Here is a 24,463-nt window from a genome sequence, read left to right on the forward strand (position 1 = left end):
GGTTCTACTGTTTCAGCTAGAAATAATACAGGAGGGTTTTAAAATAAAGTCAATAAAATTATTGAATAATTTCTAATTATGTTAAAAATGTTTTAATACTAAAAATAAACACTGGCTGGATAGTACTGGATGCAGTGCAGTTCATAGACATTAATGTGCTTTAGCTGGTATTAGGTTGTCAGATTCAGTCAAAACATGTGCATATATTTTCTTTTAGTGTAAGAACTAAATAATAAGCAGGTAAGAGCTAAACAGTGAGCATATTCTGTAGACTTGTTTGACTTCTTAGACTGCAGGTTAATTTGCATGCTCTGACACTGTGTTTTAGCTTGAATATCACAAAAAAATTCAAGTTCTCTATTTTGTTCTTTCGTATTTTCAAACAGGAATTTGCAGTTTGCTCACCCTCAAAGAATAAAAAATAACTGAATGATATTTGTCTTGTCAGGGTTCCTAAGGATTTGTTTCAAATGTATTGTGAGTTATTAGTTACATTAAAAAAAAAAAAAAAGGTTAATTTATAAAATTTGGGATTCAGTACATGGACATATTTCATGCTAAAATGTGCCTGTTGAGTCATAGGAGATAATTTTATTTTCTTTAATTAGGTACTGGTAAGCCAGTTAATGACAGGGAAGGACATCTAATCTGCCTGAGGAAGAGGACAGGCAGTCCTGCAGAGGGTGGTCAGTACTTCTTCAAAGCTTGTATGTCTTGAAAGTTAATGTCCATTTTAACCTCTGTGGAACGTCTGTATGGTTCCCTTAGAGGGACAGGTTGTGTGGTCCAGCAAATGTTAACAGGAATGAGACCTTCCTGATGAGGGAACCTCGGGCTGGGTGTCTCTGAGGGTTAGTAAAGTGGGCAGTGGGTCAGTGGAGTGAAAGGCAAAGAAGCCTTCAGTGTTTCAGTCTAGACAGCGACAAGAAGGATGGTTGATAGTTTGGTGCGGAGCCCAGCACTGCTTTTCATAGCTGTAAACAATTCAGAGGATAGTGAGCTGTGCTGCAACACTGGTTGTATAAGCTATTTTGAAAGCTAATATTTAGCAATCCAGAGGGGAAAATATTTCTTCCATTGACCGTCAAGAGAGCAAGGCACTAGCATGCACTGGAGTGGGAACATGTCTGGATTCTCAAGGGAACTGAAAAGGAGTTTGTTATACAGACTTGAAAATACAAAAGATGTCACATTTTTGCAGTGTGACAAATGGAAAATAAGGTGCTAATGCCTTTATAAAATTTTTAAAACCTGAAAGCTTGAATTTCAAGGTGTTAAGACTTCATTTGTGAAAAGAGGAGAAGGAATGAAATGCCTTTTGAGAATAAAAGGGTGAAGTTGCTAACACGCCAAAAAGTAGTACCGTGCAAGATTTTCCAAGGAGTAAAATTCAGTGAGTCCTTACAGCTATGATCCTTGCTGCACCATTCAGCATTTTAAACTTTCTTTATCATCTGGGTCTCTGCTTTCGGTAATGACTGTAATGCTCGTAGGAATTTGGAGATGCAATAATGTGGGCTGTCATGAAATGTTTTATTTTGTAAGTATTGGTTGCACTAGGTGTCTGTAACCCAGTGTGACAGCAAGACTTTAATCAGTATGAATCCAGTTCTTGATATTTTGCTTGTGCAGATTGTTACGCTCTTCAGTTTTGGGGCTTCTTTTTTAAACTCTACTTGTCCTGGCCTTTCATTGGACATCAGCATTTGAAATATAATTGTTATTGCTATGAATACCCACTGAAGGTTGAGGCTGGGAAAGGGCGTCCTGCCGTCATAACAGTTGATAATGAATTCTGGTCTTCTAGATAAAGAGTTAGTGTAGATAACAGCAGTATTGTGAATGTGGGTATTAAGTGATCAAAATGTTAAAATAAACCTAGACTCTTGTGTTGCTTCACTTTTAAGAAGTGTTCAACATTGTTGCTGTTCAGTTGACAATTCAGAAGAATGATGAATGGTTAGATAAATAATGCCTTGAAATATTTTTGTTAGCAGTCTTCCACTCCCTGTAAACTTGAAGATTGCTGTCTTTCAGTGAGTCTCTATTCTTGATGGGTTTTCAATGATGGATATGGATTTCAACAGTGTCATCAAAGGGTTGCCCTTTAGCAGGCCTGCCAGGCCAGACATCAGTAAGATGTTGGGGGAAGAAATGCATGCTGAAACTAATGATAATTTTAGACCTTGCATTTCTAGTAAACACAGTGATTTAATAGCTGCTTTTAAAGGTAAATCCCTTTATATGAAATATAAAGGATTTTTTATTATTACATTTGTAATGCAATGCTCAAACCACAACAACATTAAAGACATTTTAAAAACTGAAGTAAAAAGCCTAGCAATCAAACTATAAACAGTATTATTTCATTTCCTCAGTCTGTATATTTATCATGATGAATTTTTTTTTCTTGTAGAGAAAGATTAAGGCAAGGTGAATATTTTTATTTAGTGAAATCAAGTCTTAAAGGCTCTAGTTCTTGTTTTCAGTAACTTAATTTGAGTCCTAGGAACACTCCCTGTCAAATTTGACATAACGTGCCAAGTTGCTGAATTGCTTATTGGAAATATCCCACCCTGGGAAGCAAATATCTTATTTTAGACATGGTCCAGAAACCTTCATTATATTTTAGAGAAAAATACTACCTAGATGTGAAAAATACATCTTTTTCTGTATCAGGATATCTGTCTGATGTCAGAGGTTCTGCCTGTGAATCCTTCAGAAAGTGGAATCCATTAAGGTTCCTGCAAGTTAATTCCCCCATATGAGCGATTGAGGAAAAATTACAAGGTCTTCTCAAGTGAGAATATTTCAAGATCTTCTTCAGTGAGAATAAAGCAGTTTGTTTCGAGAGTTGATCTCTGTATTGAAGCCTGAGTTATGATACATAATACTAGCATATTAGTACTTGGAACTGGGTGGTCTTTAAGGTCCTTTCCAACCCAAACAATTCTATGGTGCTCTGTGAAGGTGATTGTGAAATTGGGCTGCACTAGAAGATGAATCTGGGGTAGAGGACTGAAGGCTTAAAGATTTCTGTTTAGAAAGTGGAAACAGATGAGAGAAGGAAAGCTATCTGGTTCTCCCTAGCAAGCATAATATGCTGTGTTTAGGGTAGATTTTGCATCCAGATACGAAAGAAACTCATGGCAGTGTATTTCCAGGTGTTTGGAAGGAAATTGTGTAGCCATTAGTGGTAAAGCAAGGGATTTATAGTTTGTGTGTTGTTCTTCAGGTGATTAAGCCAGGATGCTTCTGGAAGTTAATGATGCTCAGCTTTTAATTTCTAGGCTGAACTGCTTTCCTTGAGCTGGAGTTGCAAAGGCTGAGTGTCAAGCTAGAAGTAGGATTTCCCATTTCCCTTACTTACTGGCAGCCTACTGTTCTGTCATTCTTCCAGAGCAGCTGCTTATAATGCCTATCCTGGAGGATTTTGTTATGGCAAGCTGTGGCTAAGTAGGAGGTTTCCGAGTTAACTGTATTGCAGCATGCTTGATCCATCTTTGCAAAAATAACAGCACTTAGGCAAATTTTATCTGTTTTTTATACTGGTAGGACAAGTCACTGAAAAGTAATAAAAAGTTAACAAGCCTCGCTGTGGGTTTGAGTGAAGCGTATTTAATAGATGCTGAAGGGAAAGGTGTACGAGGAGAAAATGAAACTGCTGCGCTCTGTAACATCTCGGTGTCCTTCAGCTCTGAATTACGTGACTGGCTTCTGGGCTGGCATTTCAGTAACTTCAGAGCTCTGGAGCCTCTTTTAGTCAGGGCTTTTCTTTTGCACATACTGCATTATTTTACATTGAGAAAGACGTTTTCCATATAAGTTAGAGGGAATGTGTGGGTGAGAATATTTTGGTGGTATTGCAAGGCTGCAGAGGGATGGATTCAGAATCCATAGCTACCACAACTTTGAGCTGATTTGATTTCTGCTAGGCTGCTAGCAAAACCCAGAGGATTGTTAATTTTCTAGATGCTGTTCCAGTGAATTCTGTAATGAGAAAGAAAACAGAGTAACAACATTCTGAAGTGCAGTCTTACATATGTATTTATAGATTTTTTGAAGTTTAAGCAAAGTAGCATCTTTGTATTAATTAAATGAGAATCATAGGTATATTTATGGTCATTGATAAATTTTAAAAAAGAAAACTATTTTGTATTTAATTTTATGTTTCAATTATACCACAGCAGAAAGGTTGGATGTGAGATCCCTCTGTGTAGTTTGGGCTTTAGTTAAATTCAGCAGTGTGTGTTTGGGTAGTGGTGCCTCTTCTTACAGTTTGCAGCATTTGATGAAGATCTGTTTTATGCCATTTTAGCCTGACTTTACAAAAACCAGCATATGTGCTGCTGGTTGTTTTCCTTGCCTCCCAGATAAGATTTCTGCAAATGTATGTTAGGAAATATGTCCTTCAGGACACTATGAGGATGCTGAAGTATCTTGTGTATGTAAGGTACTATTTACTCCAGGTTTGAACTGGTCAGTAAATCAGGCCTTTCATTCAACCTTGAGAAGAAGGGGGGAGGAACAGAGGGAACAGAAGGCTATGGTGAAAACTTTCTATACCACATAAAGAATCTTAGTTTTATTACTTAAGGTATATTAATTTTATTACAGAAGCTTTCCTTGTTAGTATTGAAACCCGGAGGTGTTGAAAAATCATTTGTTCCAGACTTTCTACAAGTGCCAACTTGTTATGTGTTTAATTGCCGTGTTGTTGAAAGGATTATTTTTCACTTTGATGCTCTTCCTGACTGAAAACACTGGAAAACTTGTGCTAAATAGCTGGCTATAATTTGTTGTGGCGGCTCTTGAGACTTGTGGAACTGATAGCGGCAGTTCACATGGGATAGCAGTGTTTGTGCTGGTGGAATGTTTTTGGAACATTTGGTGGGATACCAAGTATACCACCCTTGTCTCACAGGTGCAAATCTGGCTCAGAGGGTGTGTAATTTCTTTTTTCTTTTTTTTTATTTTAAGGTTTATTTTGTTTTCCGATGTGTTGTCCAAGTATTTAAATGGCGTATGTTCCAGTTTATAAATAAATACAATCCTTAACCTTGCCTGGCATCAGAACTGTTTCCTCCATTTAGATACGTGTCTACTTTTTCCAATATTTACATTTTAATTTCAGGTTTTATAGACATCAGAGTGCTGTGGCAATAAGTCCAGGGCCCTTCCCCACCTCTTTTACCTTTGTTTCTTATGCTCGGGGGAGGGAGCGCGGCGGTGGTTTGGGGTTTTTTTTTCTGTTTTATTTTCTAATGTTTATTTTGTTGGTTTTGGTTACTGTCAAAACCTGTCCAGCTTATTTTATATACCTTTTAGTTTTAGATTAGTCATACTGATGTACTTGGGTCCTTCCAACTACCAGCTTGGGAAGTACCCTGTGGGCTTTGATAGTGTATTCGATGCTGATTTTTCTGTATTCAGTCTGGACATTACATATGCACTATACCCATAATGATTCTCAGTGGAACTATTTAAAGAATCCTTGTTTAATCCCCGTTCTGAAAACATACAGCATCTGTAATGTGAAATATGAATTTTGCTGTGCAAAGGCTAATCACTTTAATATATTTAAGACTGAAAACACAAAATCCATGCCAAAGCATGCTGAACAGAAACAGAATCAGAGACAAGAAAAAAAATAATGGAAATAACAGTTGTTTGTTAATTTACTAGCGAGTGTTTGTGGTTAATTGCAGCATTTTTGTAGGAACGCTAATTATTAACAATTTAACTTCTTCTTTCAGGAATACTGAATCTTGCAGTAAACATTTAGTGTGTTTTTCCTTCTAATTCAGAAGGTATGGGAACTGCAGTGTTTCTGGGGTTGAAGTTAGGAGAATTGGTAAGATAACTCCAGAGGCAGATTATCGGAGTAACAGGAGAGCACTGGCTGCTCTGTTCTCCCATCCATCCCCTCTTCGTCACATCCTATTAGGAAGGAGCTGTTGTCCCCGTCTGTGTTTGAGGATAAGCCTCTTAGTTGGCGTTGACCAGCAGAGGACCCTGCTCTGATTCCTCTGTGGAAAGGAGCAAATACTTCACCTACTGCTGATCCTTGTTTCTCCAGAGAACTGCTGCCTGGAATACACAGGATTAAGCCATTAGCCCTGCTCAGCTCTGTTTTACCTAGAATGTCCTTTGGCTAGCCTAGCCTGCTTTACTGACTGGAAAACCCTGTCATGGACAGCTGTTAAATTGAGCTTGAATATCACTGAGCAACGCTTCATTCTGTTCATTCTGGGATTCTTCTCAATGCTTCTACTAAATTTCTCTGGCCTTTTTGAGTTGCAAGTGCAGTAAGTTTAGAGAAATTAATCTGACAGTTGTAATTCAAAGGTTCATTTAATTTTGGTGCATGTCTTTTTTGCCACACCACCTAGCTTTAGGCTTAGTAGTTAAAGAACTGCTCACACTGCATTCAGAAGGTGATTTAGAACAACTGTGTTGGAATTTTGTTCTGAACAGCCTTCTGTGGGATGTTCTCCCTCTTCGCTGAGGATGCATGAAGAGACTATGAAGACTTAGTGCAATACCCTTTTCTATCCTTGCATTTAAGCTAGGCAGATGGGCTTCTGTTAGAGGAGGATTTTTGTGTGTAATTTTAGCTTTCCAAAGTAAGCAGAAGGGATCAATCTCTAATGTAAGAGATTTGTGAAATAACTGGAAAAATGGTCAAGGTTATTTAGTTACGTCATAACTATATCAAGAAACTTGGTTATATTGTGTGACCGTCTAATTAAACTAAAAGTTACTGATACAGTTTCTTTAAGATTTTTATGTGGAGCAACAAATAATTAAACTGTGCAAATGGAAGGGCGTAGATATAAGCTAAGTAATGCTGACTCAGAAGTTTCTGTTAAATGTAACTATCATAACACATTATTTTTCATGTACTCTAAAATGAAATTCTTACCTTTTAACCCTTAGATGGGAATAGTGGGGTAGGGGGAATGCCAGTATGCAGTGGTGTGGGGGTTTGGGTTTTTTGTTTTTTTTTTTTAAATCTAAACTGCTTTTATTGCTTAGTTTTTTTACTTTGCTGTAATGCACAATTCATGAGGAAGTAATTGGTTTGTAGAAAAAAGCAAGTTTTCACTTTATGGAGTACTCTGGTCAGTAGCAGTGGTTTTGTGCTTTCCATGTAGGTGCCATTTCTGTTGTTTTAGTTCGCATTAATAATACTTAGGATCTATGTATTAATCATGTTCATTAAAGTTAAATATAACAAGGGTTGGCCGATAAGTATCTTTAAGGATGGAGAAGGCTGCAAAGATAATTTTACAAAGAAAAGTTTTTGCAGTGAGGGGCATCACTGAATAACAACAGCTACTCTGCAATTTGTATTTTTAAGTAGATTATTAATACATTAATCCTGAAAGTGGTTCACCATTACTCCCAGAAGGTTGTTGTAACTTTATTCTTTCTGATTTTTCTTGTCAATGCTTTTAGTGACAATTATGTGGATAATGTGAACCCCCTCCCTTATACGAACAAGTAATTATAATTAAGGCGGCAAATTTGGACTCTTGAAACTTATTTGATATAATTTACTGATTACTGTTCGACTTTTTCAAAATTTCCTACCAAGCCTTAGTGTTTAATGGTTATTATTTGTTGTCTGACTCTTTCCTCAGAAAGACGCAGGCTAGAAAACTTGAGTTAATTTAGCCAATATGAAGAGCGTATATAGAGACTTTGAATAATAAAAGAATTGTGGGTAAGAAATGTTTCTGCTGTTATTACAGAAACAAGAGCTTGTTAGTGGTCTTCTTTTGTCCCTCTTCTTTTTATTATCTTCCTGGACAGAACAAAGAACTGCATTCCTTAGGCTCTTTCTCGTGTTTTATTGGTTGTTACAAAACACAGTGTGTTCTGAATTTAGTTTTTGACAGTGCAGGATGTGGGAAATAGGAAGTAAACGTGAGAGTTTAGAGCTGAGCGCAAACAGTGATGTGAGAAGGCTAAATCCTGTATTTTTAATGTGCAGAATCACATCTTTTGAGCATTTCTAAGTATTTTGCAGTATAACTTTTAATATCAGAAGTTTCCTGGGATATGTGATTTTATAGTTTTGGTGTTGAACATGATTGTTAGGGTATATCTTTTTACAGTTCTCTCTGGTTATACCTTCCTTAGAATAATAAATAACTACACCAAGTAGTTGAAATGAGGCATTGCTCATGAAACCTGCATGAGCAATTAAATAACAGAAACCAAGTAGAAAATGCTTTTGGTCTTTGACTGTCTTTGCTGAAATCTTGACTTCTGTCTCCTTCCATCATGCTTGTCTAATAGATTTTATACAGGAGTTAACGGATTTCGCACATCAGTTAGTCTGATTTCTGTTTCTGGCCATAAGATGTTAGTGCAGTTGCCACGATGCTCTTGCGTCAGTCTTAACTGATCCAGAGTACTGGCTTCTGTCTCTCAGGTTTTCCCCAGTTGTCTTTGCTTAAGGTTGTGTTTGATATCAAAAACTCTTAAAGCAAAATATAATGTTGCTGTTAATATTGCAGTCCCCTATATCAGGCTAAAAATTTATGGAAATAGATTGATTGATAAGTGTTTATGCCTTGCGTTCAGCCTACCTGGTTGTGAAATATCTAAAGATTAAATAAAGCTTAACTTTTGATTCAAGTTTGGCTGGATAAAAAATTTAAGTGTCTTGAACATGGAAGATGTGGAATGAGTAGGAAAGCAAGGATGGAAAAGGGTGGAAAAACAGGAATGGAAGATATAATTAATTGTATTATTTGTTGCCTATGTGCAACTGTAGAAGTAAACTCAGCTTTTATAATTAAGATGACCTAATACTGACTTAAATAATGGTAGGAGCGTGATAGGTGTTGCACAGTATAAGGACAGGTAATTATTAAATCTGTGGAAAAATAAGAATCATGTCTTCTTAAGCAGTTTCTTAAACACTGTACAGTAGATTAAGTTCAAAATTAATAAATTGGTGTATATGGCTAGATATGAGTATATGTGTCTGTGTTCCTCAACCTATCTGAAGTGATTCTGCATAGTTCAGGACTGAATGTGAAGAGTGCTTGGTGGGTGCATGAGAAGGTAAAACAGGAGAACCTGTTTTGTTCCAGTCAGATGTATTGAATGGTAGCTATGGGCTTAGTGCAGAGAAGCTGGCGTATGCCTTGGGGAGTTTCTGTCCTGAATGGGGGAAGCTGCATCACTCTATGGAGGAAGATGAATTTCATCTGGGCTGAGATAATGTTTAGGGTGGGAAGTCATTCTCAGTCTAGTGCGGCTCTCCTGTTGATGTCAGCTGGATACTTGTGCAAAAAGTTAAAAATTAGTTGTGAACATGGTAACTCTGTTATGTCTTGCATTACTTGCAGGAGACAGATTTGATTTTGGTATTTCCCTGAATTTTCTTATCCTTCCTTCATCGCTGTGTTTAATTTGTTGTTTCATTTTAATTTATTTTGTTGCCATTCATTACAATGGCTGTAGTTCACGTTCTTCCCTGTATGGAACAGCTCTTGAACTCCCAGCCTGTGAACATCACTGATTGTTCTTCTAAGCACATCAGAATGAAATATTTGTGTTGGTCAAATACCACGCTTGAGAGAAGTAATTAGTTGAGAATTGGCACGTATTCCATGTGCAGATTCAGAAGGAAAATATTTTAGGAGAAAGATAGAAATGTTGCGATTAGCATTAAGGGTAACATAGTGTTTGTTCTTTTTATTCTTTTAACTTTTTGACAACTTGAAAACCGTGAAAGACAAAAGTTGAGAGTTAACTCTGTTCAGCTATAAATATGTGCATATAGTAATTACTTGTGTTGCATATGCCAAAAAATAAAGTATTTTTTATTTTTACGAAGGAAAACAAACCTCACACAACCCTCTAAGTATGGACTTCTGACATTCTACTCACCATAATTTTCTTAAAAAAACAACTCTGAATAAATAAAATATTATTACATGGTTCCAAAACTGTTCCATCCATTATTAATACTTCTGTTCTTTGAACTCACTATACAAAATAAATCCTATTGAATGTTTTTGTTACAGTCAAGCAGATCATCAGCCATTCTTGTGCCACTTATAATTGTTTTGATAGATATGTGCTGTACTTGAAACAAGTTATGGATCTGGGAATATTTAGACAGAAACAGACCAGAGAAATAACTGACAATATTGATGATGCTGTAGGGACTAATCCTCCAGCATAGCTAAACGATAGGTGTATAGATGAAATTAAGGACTGCTCTGAAGGTAACTTGAGTACATTCCAGAACATGTTGATGTTTATTAAATTCTTGCATTGACAATCAAAACTAAACAAAGCAGTCATTAATGGAGCTTGCTTTCAAATCTGACTTGTTGATAAAAACAGTTTACAAGTATGTATTTAACCGGCTGTTCACATTTGGGATATGTGCGTAGTAAAAATAACCAGTAGGTACTGCTGTTGAAACCTGTGGTTGAATCTGTTATGCTATGAAGAGATTAAGACTTCACAATTCGTTTGAGACAAAAAGTCAGTCAGATATGTAGGTCACAGTCTTTTAGTGTGTTCAAAGGCTCTTTGTGTTTCAGAAGTGTGATCTGCATTTTGTTGTAGAAGCTGTTGCTTTCTAAAGAAATGTTTGTTAACTCTGCTTCTGCTGAACTGCTTCAGGTTTTTATTTTGTGTGTATGTGTGTTTAAGATGTAAAGCTACTCGCCATGGTCTCCTTTCTGGAAAAGTGCACCTGTTCTTCCAGCATTTAACTGGTATCCTATTGTGATGTGTGCTTTCCATCCATGTATATACCATCATACTTCTGTCTCTGACTGATTTCTGCAGTTGTTCAAGAAAACTTATTGCTAAAAATGTCTTTTGAAGGGCTTTTGGTAGAGCTTAAATCCATATTCCTGAGCTTCAGCTTCACTGATTAAATGTTTCTAGCCATGATTTATTGATATTGCAAAAGATCTGGCATGAATGAAAGGAAGTAGAAGTGCAGTCAGGACTCTGGCAGTCACGTGTGTCATGTTAAAAGCCTCTGAAACACGAGGTAAATTTGGTTGACATTAGCTGGGTCAGCTATACTTATTATTCTTTTGGTTCGTTTATGGTGTTAAAGCGATTCTTTATTCCACATGCCACTACTAAAGATATGCTTGGAGTTGTATCTGTGTAGCTTAGAAGTGAGTTCACGTTTTATCTGCTTAAATTCTAATATTCGTGTTAAGACTGTTACCTGCTTAGTATGTTGTTCACTGTAAACACTGCTCATAGGGAGGTCCCTAAGCTTTCCATGTATTATAAATGACCGTACATGATTAACTAAAAAGTATTTGGTATTTGTACTAATTTTTTTTCTTGGTGTGATTTTTTCAGGTCCATTTTCCGGACACAGAGAGGGCAGAATGGCTCAACAAGGTAAGAGTAGTCATTAGCATCACTTGCAAATGGGAAGGAGGGGGAGGGAAAGTTGAGATTAAAAAGTGAGGCAAGAATCTGAGAACAGAGCAGTTGTAACTTTCTGTGCACTCTATACACTCCAAGCTTCTGGTTGTGGATCTATTTAGTCACAAGAAAGATTAAATCTATTTTCTTGAAATTGTGAGCTTTGGAGAATGACTTTTAAGTGGCATTAAGGTAATGACAGCTATAATTGTGTCAGTTATAGCAGCTGTAAACACAATCTTTTATGTTCTGCTTGTCTGGGATGCTTTCCAGTTACTGTAGGTTCCTGACCTACAATCTAAAAATAAAGCAATTTTGCATTTTGATTTGTATGTGTGAAATGGAAGATGTAGATCCATGTAGCTTGGGCTTTTAAGAAACATTTTTCATTCAAAGGGTATAGAACAACATGAGTGAATTAGAAAATAGTGAGAAAAAACCCCACAATATTTACTTTTTCAGTTATGACACTAAAATATTGTGTGTTTTACATTTGTAAACCTTATGCATGTATTTAAGAAATGCATTTGACCCATTTTCTGTTATTCCTTTCTTTACATGCAAATAAGATAACCCTCTTCACCCCATTCTGCAACATTCGGCATCAGTGGTGAAAGCATGTGCATTTTTGGGATACAAGAGGAAAAGTCTTAACATTGTTTTTATCCTCCTCCAGTGCCTCCTCAGGTTTTTGCAAATGTATAAAAGACATAATTGAGAATTCCAGAAAACTTTCCTGCATGTAAAAAGGAACTAGTTCTTATGTATGTAATGAACCATATAGAAAACTTACATGTTTAAAACTGTACTAAATTTCTTACCTATGTCTTAAAGAATATTTTAGTTATATGTTAATTTGTGTTCCATGTAGATATCTTTTTTTTTTTTTTTCTCCTTAGACTGTAAAACAGATGTGGCCTTTTATTTGCCAGTTTATTGAAAAGCTCTTCCGGGAGACCATAGAACCAGCAGTAAGAGGAGCAAACAACCACCTTAGTACCTTCAGTTTTACAAAGATTAATATTGGTCATCAGGTCAGTGTCTGGTGAAGGTTTTTTTAAGAGACTCTGTCTTACGGTTTTCATGTGGCCTGTTTAAATCCACACAAAAACATTTCTTGGTAACACTTGGTAGTAAGCCTGATTCTGGTTTCTGTTGTAACATTAGAATAAAAACATGCATGGCTTTTTTAGCAGTGTCTTCATTTTGATTATTTTTTTTTCCTGGGGTCTCTGCTTCAGAAATTTGCCTGACAATTAGGAGAAGAGTGGAAATATAGTAGCTTCTAGTCAAGTAAAGAGCTCATAGCAACAAGATTTTAGTAATGTTCATGTAATGCTTCGCATTAAGTGAGCAGAGACTATTATCCTTCTGTTGCCAGATGGTCCAAGTGCAATTACCTTTCTTGTAACAAATGAACTTTTAATCATGTTATGTACGGAGTCCAGTGACAAGGCTGGACTGCACATAGCATAGTATCAGGGAGCAGATAGGTGTTTACCTTCTGTTCGGCCCTACGAAAGAAGGGTTGTAATATGTACCTCTCACGTGCCTGCAGAAGAGTCTGTTTGACCAGTCCAAGCTAAGAATAAGTCACCTCTTCTTACAGTAAGTTCACCACGAATTACTTTTACCTGTATCATCCAGAACTTTACTTCTATAGAGATGTAGCTTGGCAGCTTTTTGTGAAGTTGTATTTTGTGTTCCTCTTCCTTGTCGTAAATGGGATTTTAAGTAAGGCTTTTAAATTTTTTTTTTCCTCCCACCTTTCCTTGAATGTTAGAAAAACTGAAATTAAGTTGCAGTTGCCTTGGAGGGAAATAATTTTTCTCTTTGTGACTCTATTTTCTGTATACTGCAGTTCACTGTACTTTACTGCACCTTTTATGTGATGGTACTTTTGTTTTTTTAGAAGTTCTAACTCCTTTTACATAGGGCCTCTGTCCTATCCTAGATACAACTGTGTTACAGTAGAACAGCATTCTTTTTAAGCCCACCATTAGTTTTAAGTAGGGTTTAAATTAGCTTCCACACCACTGTGTGTTCCTGCAGCTGGACCCGAGTTATCTTGAACATGAGAAGCATTTATTCTTACTTTCTATGGCAGATTTGAATGAGTTGCACCCTGTGAGCTGCAGAGCCCCAAACACAACAGGAATCCATTTTCCTTAAATTACTAAAAAGTAAATAGAAAATGCAAATAGAAATGTGGCATTTTTTTTCCAGAAGGAAAAACTCAAAATGTACCAGGAGGTGGTGCTAAGTAAGGTCGTCCTCTCCCACCAGTATTTGATGACTGTTTGAGTCTTGCGAATGTTTAGTTATCTGTTGTTTCTCTATGAGAGGGGAAACGTGTGCACAGCAACCTAGAGAAGAAAGCACAGAGTTATTGAAACAACTTTTTGTGGGGGTTATAGATTATTTTCCATCCATTCCGACTAAATTCCACTTCAGGTAGCTACCTTTTGGGGAATTAAATTTGGCTTGTTTTAGTTGCATGGAAAAGAATGCTTTGTCTGGGAGTGTTAGACAATAAACCTCATTTCTCTGTAATAGTTTTTGTGGGAGAAGAAAAGCTTGATGATAAACATTTGGTTAGTCTTGAAATCTAGTAGTCTAAACCCAGGGTAATTGCTCGAAGGGTGGTTGTTGAGTGGATCCCAGCAAGGTAATTTTTACCCTTGAAAAACCAGTTTGGGCTAAAATGATAGCATTTCTTTACACCTTTTAATAATGCTTATAGTAAATGTTTAACTTCAGGGATGTATATACATATATTTGCCTTTATTTTGAAGTTAAGAGTGGAATGTGGTATACTTCAGTAGAAGGATCCAACTTCTACTTGCTTCGTTGTTTCAGCCTCTGCGGATAAATGGTGTAAAAGTGTACACTGAAAATGTGGACAAAAGGCAGATCATTTTGGATCTTCAAATCAGGTAAACTTTATCATAATTACAGTGGTGCCCATGTACGCAAATTTAGTTAGTTCTAATGTAGATGAATGGAAGAAGGAACTGGATGCTGTAAATAGCATTTATCTGAGCGAAATATTATATCAAATCAGTGTGCCTGCATCATTAAAGTGGTGTTGGTTAATAAAAAATATTTCCCAAAGCTAAAGCACTCTCTTTGAATTTTTTTTTTAATGTTATGAAACTGTGCCATGAAGTTTAGTCTAGGCTGAAATAGGGATATAAGATGTTTGGATTTTTCACTTTTCTCAGTTACTTAATTTTTTCTATAAACACAGTATTAGAAGAGGAGTGTCATAGCTATGAAGTACCTTTGCTTGTATTGCTAACTAAAGTAAATTAATGTATTCTATAATGCCAGGGTGACTGTGCTTCACTGCTTCAGGTTTCTTTGCCCTTTCATCATGACTCTTTTTATATTGGTTATAAATAGATCTCCCAATGTTTGCCAAAGTCTTTCTCAACACACTCTGTAGCTACAGAGTTTTTTGAAAGTTCATTCAGTGAACCCAGCAATATTTTTATATTTTGCCTTCCTAGATATGTTTAACAATGACTACTTTTGCCAGATTGCAGCTTGTGGAAAGGCCAAATTTCTCAGTCACCGACGATCCACAGCCTTTGGGCTTCTTGCTGCTTCCTTGGCAGTAACCAGACCTCTCGGATTTTCTTTTTCAGAGTCACTTCCTAAGTTTGAATTTGGTTATTCTTGATTTTGAATTATTTATCTAAAACTCAGCTATGTTGACATCTGTGCTCCTTTGCCAAAGTTGGGCCCAGAGTGAGAGGATGCTGCTGCATCCTTTCCCTGGTTTCAGAGGGGAGTGAGAGCTAGGTCTGTGAGCAGGGTCCATTCTTTATTGAATTGAATCACTTTATTTCTGTATGAAGACTATAACTACTCAAATCAGGGATTGGTGTTGCTGGACAAAATACAGCAGGATTGTCTCTCAAGAATTTGTTTCACTGGATGGATGCTGTTAGCTCTAATGGAGTAATTTCCTTCTGTTTTCTGTTTGTTGCCATTTTTGATAGCAGCTATGAGAACAACCTCACCTCTTCAGACTTAGGCCCTCATGAAAACAGTCTGGTCTGACTGTTGTGGACACAGTGCAAATTGGTTTTGAGAAACTATTTTTGAGACATTTGAGGGGCCAAGTCTTGCAAGACCACTTCATCCCTTCAAAGCGGGCGGAGAGGGTAAATCTAATTCTTCTTTTTCCCTCTGGCTTATTTTCCTGAAGTAGTTTGGGACAGATAAACATAGAAAGGACAATAGGTTTGTACAAATATTTGAGGAATGGTGTCCTGTTACCTAGACATGAAGGAAATCTTTATGCATGTGTCTCACTGCATTACATTTCAACCTTCTTAAAGAAGTGATAAAAGCTGGATTAGAATCCAGTCTAAAAAACTGAAATAACTTCCTTGAAGTGGTTTAAATAACAATAATCCTGTTGAGTCACCTATGTACTGATTTACTCTAACAACCTGTCCTATGCCAGTGGCATAGGCTTCCAGAAAGAAAATGGAAATAGGAGAGCTATGGAGTGACTATCATAGCTTCTCGCAATTAAGGCTTAGACAAAGCTACCATCAAAGGAAGTCCTTCATATTTAGGACATGCCCTTGACACCTTCTCGTTGGGAAAGGGCTCTTTTCCAAAGGCTTATACTTATGCCAGAGTAAGACCAATGGAACCCCTGTATCAATTGTTATGGTTTGATGTCTTTTTTTTTTTTTTTTTTTTTCCCCTTGTATATTCTCTAAGGGTCTATCACTGGGATTGTTTCCGTAGTAGTGGGATGGAGGAACAGGAGTTTCTGGAATAAATATTCTTGGCATATTTAGAAACAGAGTTATGTTAAACTGTTTCTTAGGGAATCATCTTTAGTTCAGGTTTGCAAGGTTGTAAGAATTGGTCTTACTGCAGGAGAAAAGTCTGTCCTCCAGAGTACTTATCCTGTGGGGTTTAATCTCCAGTTAAATAAGTTTGTTCTAATTTTAATTTATTTTTAAGTGTAAAGTTAGGAGCTTTCTATAAACCCTTCATTCCTTAAATACTTTCTAAGCATTTGTAAGAATAGCTGTATGAAGCCAAGCCTGGGCTGTAGGGACAGAGGGGTGGGGAAAGAAAGATTTTATTTTATTTATATATTTAATTGTTACTAAGTATAGTAATTCTTCTAATGATCTTTTATTTTGCTCGTTCATCTTTGTGGCTTCCTTTAGCCCTTTCTACTGTCACTTGTTTGTGACAGAGTATATCCGTTTGCTTTGGACCTTCCATACAGTACATTTAAGTAGTTTCACCGTGTCTCCAAAACACTACTGCAGTACTTTTTACATCTCCCTTGAGTTATTTTGAGTTTTGCTTTTAATTTTAATTGCAAAAGGAGTGTGTTTTGGTTTAGTTTTTACTGTTTCTGCAAGGATATTGAGTTGTTATGATCATTGCTTGAGGATATTTTCCAGAACCTTTTGAAACGGGGGTCCTATGCATCATGCAGGATCCAGTTAAGAACTTTACTCTTGTAAGCTGCTTGACCAGCTGATCCACAAAGCAGTCATTGGAAAAGGTATATAAAGATTAAGTTTCAGGACCGTATTTGCAAAGGGAGTGCTTTACCTTTCTCTTACTGATGGTGAGTTTTATGTTAAAAAAATTGTCAAAGGTCATGTTATGATTTAAATGCCCAGTTTCTGGTGACAAAGATGTGCAAGGGAAAAATTCTAACTACTTGAGCAAACGGAAAGGAAGTCTAAATAAACTGTTAATAAATAGAAATCTTACGTTTGTTCAAGTGCACAATTGTAGTAAGCACTTAGGAAAAGTTAAAGGTTACAAATCTGCAGAAAGCAAGAAACTGTCAAATTAAATGTGAATTGTAGTAAAGAAAGCCAAAAAAGATAAAGAGTTTGAGTAAGTATTTCTTAATAGCATACAACTGAGCTTTTTACCTCATGACACAAAAAATAGAGATGCTAAAAGAAAGTTTTAGGCTGCAGATTTGAACACATGGAAATGTTTTTTTCATGTACTGTGCTTGAATGGAGAAACTCGCCACTGTTGCGCTTGGAGAAGAGAGTTGTAAAAATGAGGTTAAAAGACCTTCTAAAGACCTTCTAAAGGCCTTCTAAAAAAACGATCTGAAATACAGAACCACAGATCATTGTTATTTGGGAATTATGGGTGTCCTGTTCCTTGTGTTTCTTCTGGGTATCTTCTGTGCGCTACAATGACCATGGCTTGTGCTTCTCATCTGATTCAGTACAGCTGCTGTAATGTCCTTACAACACTGTCCTCATTACACTGTAATCTATCTCAGGGATCTGTACGTTACAGGGGTCATAAATATTTCAGGGATGTTATGATCTGAATGTGTAAAATTTGCTTACTAAATGAGCCTTGAAGTTGTATGTTGTGTTACAGTGGAATCCTGTACGGCATTGACTGTTAATGGACCCAGCCAAATATCTTAGGGGATAAAACCATGTTTAACTTTATAATAAAGTTAAAAGTTGTTTGTTACTATTTTTACTTCAATTTGTCATCATGTTATTATGGATTTTCAAATGAGCATGTTGCTTCCCAGTCTTCACAGCACAAATAGTTTTGATGCTATAAAATGCCAAGATTGACGTTTCAGTTGCAGATATTAATTGACCTTGCTTCTCTGTGTCATGTTGTTATGTAATTATATATGTGTATTTATATACATATATCTCTACTATTTCTATATATAGTTAGATAAAAATAGAAATTACATCGTTTTACATTGTGTGTTAAAAATTATATACCTATTTTTAAACTATACAGTCACACTGTGTTCTTTCCGGGGACAGCAGTGGTCACCTTACTTTCACCTAGACCCCTGTCATGTTGTTGTCTTCATATTCCCCAAACATGTCATTGTATCAAAATGATTCTGCATAGTGTTATTTTTTGAGTAGTCCAAAATAAATCCAGTGTCAGATGTTTACAAGAATGTCTTGGTACTACTGTTTATTTCTTTTGAAGGGGCTGATAAGATTTGCATTTGCTTGAAATCCAGGAGACAGCACCATCACACAGAGCACAGGAGGCTACTGATGATTTGAGTAATGGATATCCTGAGTGCAGCAACTCTCACCTTCATTTTCGTACTTCTTGATAGTACCTTGTGGCCATCAGTTGTTGGGGGGGCAGGGTTCCTGCTGCTCTGCTCATGTTGTGAGAGTAATTTATTTTATCGTGGCTTGATCCTAAAATGGCCTCATGAGGAAAGCAACTCCATTTACTTCATGATTTCCCAGACTTTTCTGTAATAAGATGCTATGAGACTCCTAAACACAGCTGAACAGTTTCCCATGGTACAGGCTAGATCTGAGGAACTTGATGTGAGGAAGCCTGAGTTCTACTGTAAAAGAAACAATTTTTCTGCACCTCTCAGCAGTGTCTGGCTTTAAGCTGCCTTATCTCGTCACCAGTTAACTCCTCCTTCCATTTTCTTAACTGGGTACTCTGTTCAGATTTTATTTGTCACTTCATTATAACCCATATCTTAGCCAGTCTCCTTGTCCAGCCAGTCTGTCCCTAGCTGTGGCTTGGTGTTCAGTCTATCAGGCTTTGGTTTTAGCTCTCATTATGTAGACTCATTGGCCAATTCTCTTGCTAAACCAGAGTCTCAAGCTTTCTTCTTAAATCCCTTGTTGAACCTCAGAATTAGTTTAAGACTCCATGTGGCTTCCAGCAGCAGCAGTTAGTGGAAAAGATCTGCTCAACACGAACCATACATGTTTAACCTACATGGAGCTTCAGGAAAAAACAGCTGCAAAAATCTGAATCTGAGTTGTGTGCAAATAATCTCCTAGCCTTGTAGCATGGGTCAAATAAAAGATGGTAAAAAAAGCTCTATTTACAATCTACCCTGAGATACAGGGCAGCATCTGCAAAGTTTCAAGCCCTTAACTTTGCTTCTCCAAAATGGTATGGAAGAATTTTTCAGGGAAAAACTTGCTCTGTTTTCAGTATATTGTTTTCTAAATTGTTTCCTACCTCCTTTCTCCCTTCAGAGAAGGGTCAACTGTTCTTGACTTAAACCTTACTTAGTCGATCATCCAGCTCAGCATGCTCAGCTTACTGAATTTCTAAATATGACTATTTTTGCAAGTCTCTGAATGTTTATGATTTTTAGCAAAATAACCCTCTCTGTGTAGCGCTTCTCATGATTACATTAGATGAGAGTGGATTTGGGTACTGTACTGTCAAATGAGACCTATGTAGAGCTTTCCTGAAATTAGCTCTGTTATTTCCCAAAAAGTAAGGCTACTTGCATGTTTTTCTTACATGTGATGGAGATGGTAATGTATCTCTGTATTAATTTGAGTGGTTTTGGATGAAAGTAGTGATATTTTGAAGGGAATTAATATTTTTAACTATCTTGACTTTGTTATATGTTGAAATGTTTTAACATGTATTTTTTTGTGCGTAGACTGAAATGCAAAATATTTTGTCATGACAGTGCAAAACAACTAACAGTGTATTGCAATTTAGTCCATAAAATTGAAATTTTGCTTTCGTTTTTGTCTTAGTTTTGTTGGAAACTGTGAAATTGATTTGGAGATCAAGAGGTACTTCTGCAGAGCTGGTGTGAAAAGTATACAGGTGAAATTCATTTTTTTTCTTTTGATTTTGATATTAGAACATTAATCGTTTTCTGATTAAATACTTTATAAGAAAGAACCAGTAATTGTGTGGTTTCATTGCTTGCTATTTTTTCTCAGTTGCATAATAATGATATTGCAGAATAATTTCAGTAACATGACTTAGTGAAAAGGGTAAATTCCTTTCAGATCTAGAACTGTTGTGCATTTAAAACATTTTCTACTGGAAAAGGCGGAGCTAATTTCACATCAAGCCAATGTTCATGTGATGTGTAGGCTCATAAAGGGAACACAAAGCTTAAAATTGGATTTTTTAATATTTCAGTGTTAGATGCAATTATTAGTTTAGATGCTTTTGTTACTAGTAGCTTTACCTTGTGATATTGGTTCTCAAATTTCCTTAACTTTCTGATAAGTTATCTCTCTCTAGTCAGGAAAATCAATATGATTTTTTTTTGTGTGTCTTGACTAATCTATAAGCACTTACCTACTTTTGCTGTAGTATCTGTGGATGCAATTAGATTGCTTTCTGCCTCATTTGTTTACATTGAGCTATATAGATAATGTACTTCATATTTTTAACAAAATTACCACTAACATGACATAGAATCTTGTAGATTAACATAATGAATTTGTAAGCCCGAGTATTTAGTGCTTGTGTTAAATTTTGGGAGGTCAGATGACGTGTAAAGCTGTACATATAAAATTCTGCCATAATCAAGAATTTAATTAATTGGAACTTTGAGTATTGCCAGTGAAGAAATTTTATTTAAAATTTAACTAAAGTCAATTCCATTCCCCTTTTTTCCACCCTGTCCACAGATCCATGGCACTATGAGGGTTATCTTGGAACCACTAATTGGAGACATGCCCCTAATTGGAGCACTGTCCCTTTTTTTCCTTAGGAAACCTGTAAGTACTTCTATCTCAAGTCTCTACTATTTAGAGTGCTAATGAAAGCAGTCAGAAAATTATGGAAAGATAATTAAGCAGCTAAAGCATTCGGGAAATCGCTACTGTTTGGTTGAACTTTCTGAGAAAAATAGTAGACAAATTTTGTGAATACTAGAAGAAACCAAAATGAAAAATTACCTTGGAATTAGGAAGTGTCTTTTGTCAAAGCTGTCAAATTTTTCTTACAGGTCTTCTGGATAAGGGAAGATCAATAGATCCCATCTAGGTTGTTTGTAAAAAAGCTTTTGTTGCTGTTTCTCATGACAGTCTGCAAGTGAGCGTAGTCGAAGTTAAAATTCCACAAGATCTGTGCAAGGTTGTTTTGAAAACCATGCTAGTGTTACTACAAATTAAAATCAGATTGGGTCTGATTGAGATTTCCCACTATGATGGTTGAATTCTTTATTCTAGGGGGCAATTTCCATTACATTTACCAGAGGTATGAAAATGAATGAAGTACAGAGTGAGATAGAATTGGAATTTAAAACAATCACGACAGTAGCAGAAGTTGGAGTGGGAGAGGGTGTCATGTAATTCAACTGGACTGTTCCAGGCCAAAGGGCAGATTTGAGCAGGAATAATAGCAAAACAAAAGTAAGCCAATAAGGTCTTGCCAGTACAAAAATGAAATAGCTAGACTGGCATCTATAAACAAGAGGATACCCCACAAGATGCTTTCAGTTCAACAAAGATACTGGCCAGTTGGAGAGTGCCCAAAGTAGGGAGATGAGAATAAACTTAACCCTCAAGAATGAAACAAAAGAATGGGAATTGTTTAGTTTAGAGAAGACCGAGGAGAACATGTTCTTCAAAAATGTGAAATGCTCTTACAGAAAAGAAAACCACAACCTGTTCTGCATATTCAAGGCTGGTAGGATAGCAAATAATCACAGCAAGGAAGCTGGGAACCCAGGTGCTGTAGTCATACAACTTCAGTTCAACACTTTCCTCTACATTAAAATTATAGATGTATGTGATCGAAGTTTGCGCTGTGATAAGGCCCTGTAGATTGTTGCGCCTTGGAGTGATTGTTTCACTTCAAAGGCTGGGTTGTGGTAGTCTGGGTGTTGTAGGTAAGATTGGCTGACAGACACTAGTGTGTGTCAGTAACTTGTGCAGTATTGTTGAAAGAACAGAGGTAGATAGGCAGTGTAATTTTCAATGTCTAAGAATGAGTAACCTTTTAAAATAAGACAGTAGTTCTAGTCTAGGTTTTACTACTTCCAGGAAATTTTTTTTTAGTCTACACATGCATCAGGAAATGTTAACAGATGTTTTAAAATCAATACAACAATCTTATTTTAGCAAAATATAAAGGAGAACATAATTAACATTACACACTTGCTGGCAGAAATTTCTTGAACATTTTCTGTGTGTCTGTAAAGCAGTTTCAGTGATTCGGAGTTTAATACTGCTTTAATAAGTATCAGTAAGTGAGCTTAATAGAAAATGTGAACATCATTGTAATTCTTATGCTGCACAGACTTCTTGAAAGAAATTAATTGTTTCCATGTCTTACTTAAAGATGTATTTCCTATTGGAAGCTTTGATTGTTTAATTAGAACAAATCCATGAAGCAGAACTTGTGATCTCAAGATTTAACAGTTTCAGTCTGTGCTAGGTCAGAAATTGCAAGTATACGGGTTTAGGCACTTTGAAACAGTCTCAGATTGATGAGTGTGGTTTCCTCCGCAGTCTGCAACTGTAAATAAGTTGATGTAGTCTTCAAGGTTTGGGGGGTGGGAGTGAATTCTTTACTTCAGCAGCTTTAGAAGGTGTGTTGTTATTTTCTGCAGTGAAATTGCGTTATAGTAACACAATTCTTTTGAACAAATGTCCTATGATAAATTTTTGCTAACTTGTTGAAAAGGTAGGCTTGTACAGGTGTTTATGTATGGCCTAGCAAAAACTTGCGTTGTCACTTTTGTTGTTTATATGGCTTACGTCATCTGTCTAAAGAAACCATATGAGCTTGGGTGAAGCATTTTTATAAAAATGAAATAGTTCATGTCAAAGAGATAAAACATCATTACTCTTATTTGGGAAGGGTTGGGGAAGTACATTGGGATTAAGCAAATTTGGATTTCCACACATTTCTTTGAAACGAGTCTAAACATTAGGAGATGTCTGCAATAAGGCAATAAGGTCTCCCCTCAGCATCCTGTTCTCCAGGCTAAACGACTCCAGCTCTCTCAGCCGCTCCTCATAAGACTTGTTCTCCAGCCCCCTCACCAGCTTCATTGCTCTTCTCTGGACACGTTCCAGAACCTCAACATCCTTCTGTGGTGAGGGGCCCAGAACCAAACACAGTATTCGAGGTGCAGTTTCACCAGTGCCGAGTACAGGGGCAGAATCACCTCCCTGGACCTGCTGGTCACGCCGTTTCAGATACAAGGCAAGATGCCATTGGCCTTCTTGGCCACCTGGGCACACTGCTGGCTCATGTTCAGTCGGCTGTCAACCAACACCCCCAGGTCCTTCTCCTCTAGGCAGCTTTGAATGTATGTATCTTTGAATGTAATGTATCTTTGAATCAAGTTGTTCCATGATTTTGACAGTTATACATGGATGTTTAGTTCTTTTCTGAGCATACGTCTCGCCTCACAGCAGTGTGTCTTCTTGGTATTTTTCTAACTTCTATAGAAAAATGTAAAATAATGCTTATTATCGCAATAACCAAATTCTGTCCTCTTACTAGAGGGCAAGTGGCTGCAGCCAAGGAAAGCTTTTTTTCAATATTTTTGTTAGAAGGGAAAAGGAGTTAGTTGGCAGCTAGCATTAGATTTTGTTCTCATATTTTCCAGCCTAAAGTAACTGGCAGCAATTCCTCTTGCTCTGTATCATCTGTTTGCTGGCCTTGATGACTATATAAGGCAATGCTGCCTAAATTAATAGTTCCAAACATACTTGTTTAATGAGTTTACCAGTCTGCTTTTTCTTAGTAATGCTTGAAGGGTTTGATGCTGCAGGAGCTTTTACTTTATATGAAACTTCTTGAATACTGTATTTTATTATTGTGAAGTAGGTACTTAAACTTTAATAGGCTTATAAAATATGTCCAAATATCTAACAAATTTCAAGAGAGAGAAATATGTGCATTCCAGTGTTTCAAAGTAGTGTCTTCAATTTCAGAGCTCCAATACTAGAGAGAAGTTTGCACTGTGTAAATAGTCTGGATTTGCAGTAAATAGTCTGCATTACTTCTATTACATTAACATTATGTATATTTACCATATATTCGTCGTCTTTATGTGTGGTTATCTTTTTACTTTTAGAACAAAAACTATCCTATGATCCTATGAAAATATCACATGGTTAATTATTTTGATTTTAGTTTAGTAATAGAGGTGTTTATGGTTTATAGCTGTACTGCAGATTGGTAATTTTCAAGCTTTAGTGGCATACTTAATATTGAAGGCATATCCTAACCCAACCTTTTTCTCTTTTTTAAAAAAAAA

At 36.5% G+C, this 24,463-nt stretch overlaps 1 protein-coding gene across 4 annotated transcripts in view; it reads left to right on the forward strand.

Moving 5' to 3' along the window:
* ESYT2 (extended synaptotagmin 2) overlaps positions 1 to 24,463 on the forward strand; it is an 82,185-nt gene that overhangs the window by 17,979 nt on the left and 39,743 nt on the right. For all 4 annotated transcript variants that reach the window (XM_054058125.1, XM_054058126.1, XM_054058127.1 and 1 more), the window contains exons 2-6: positions 11,365 to 11,406; positions 12,333 to 12,467; positions 14,293 to 14,369; positions 19,980 to 20,052; positions 20,874 to 20,963. In XM_054058125.1, coding sequence (XP_053914100.1) covers positions 11,365 to 11,406; positions 12,333 to 12,467; positions 14,293 to 14,369; positions 19,980 to 20,052; positions 20,874 to 20,963 — 417 coding nt within the window. The remainder of the gene's footprint in view (positions 1 to 11,364; positions 11,407 to 12,332; positions 12,468 to 14,292; positions 14,370 to 19,979; positions 20,053 to 20,873; positions 20,964 to 24,463) is intronic.

This window comes from Cuculus canorus, chromosome 2 (genome assembly GCF_017976375.1).
Source record: "Cuculus canorus isolate bCucCan1 chromosome 2, bCucCan1.pri, whole genome shotgun sequence".
Classification (NCBI taxonomy): domain Eukaryota; kingdom Metazoa; phylum Chordata; class Aves; order Cuculiformes; family Cuculidae; genus Cuculus; species Cuculus canorus.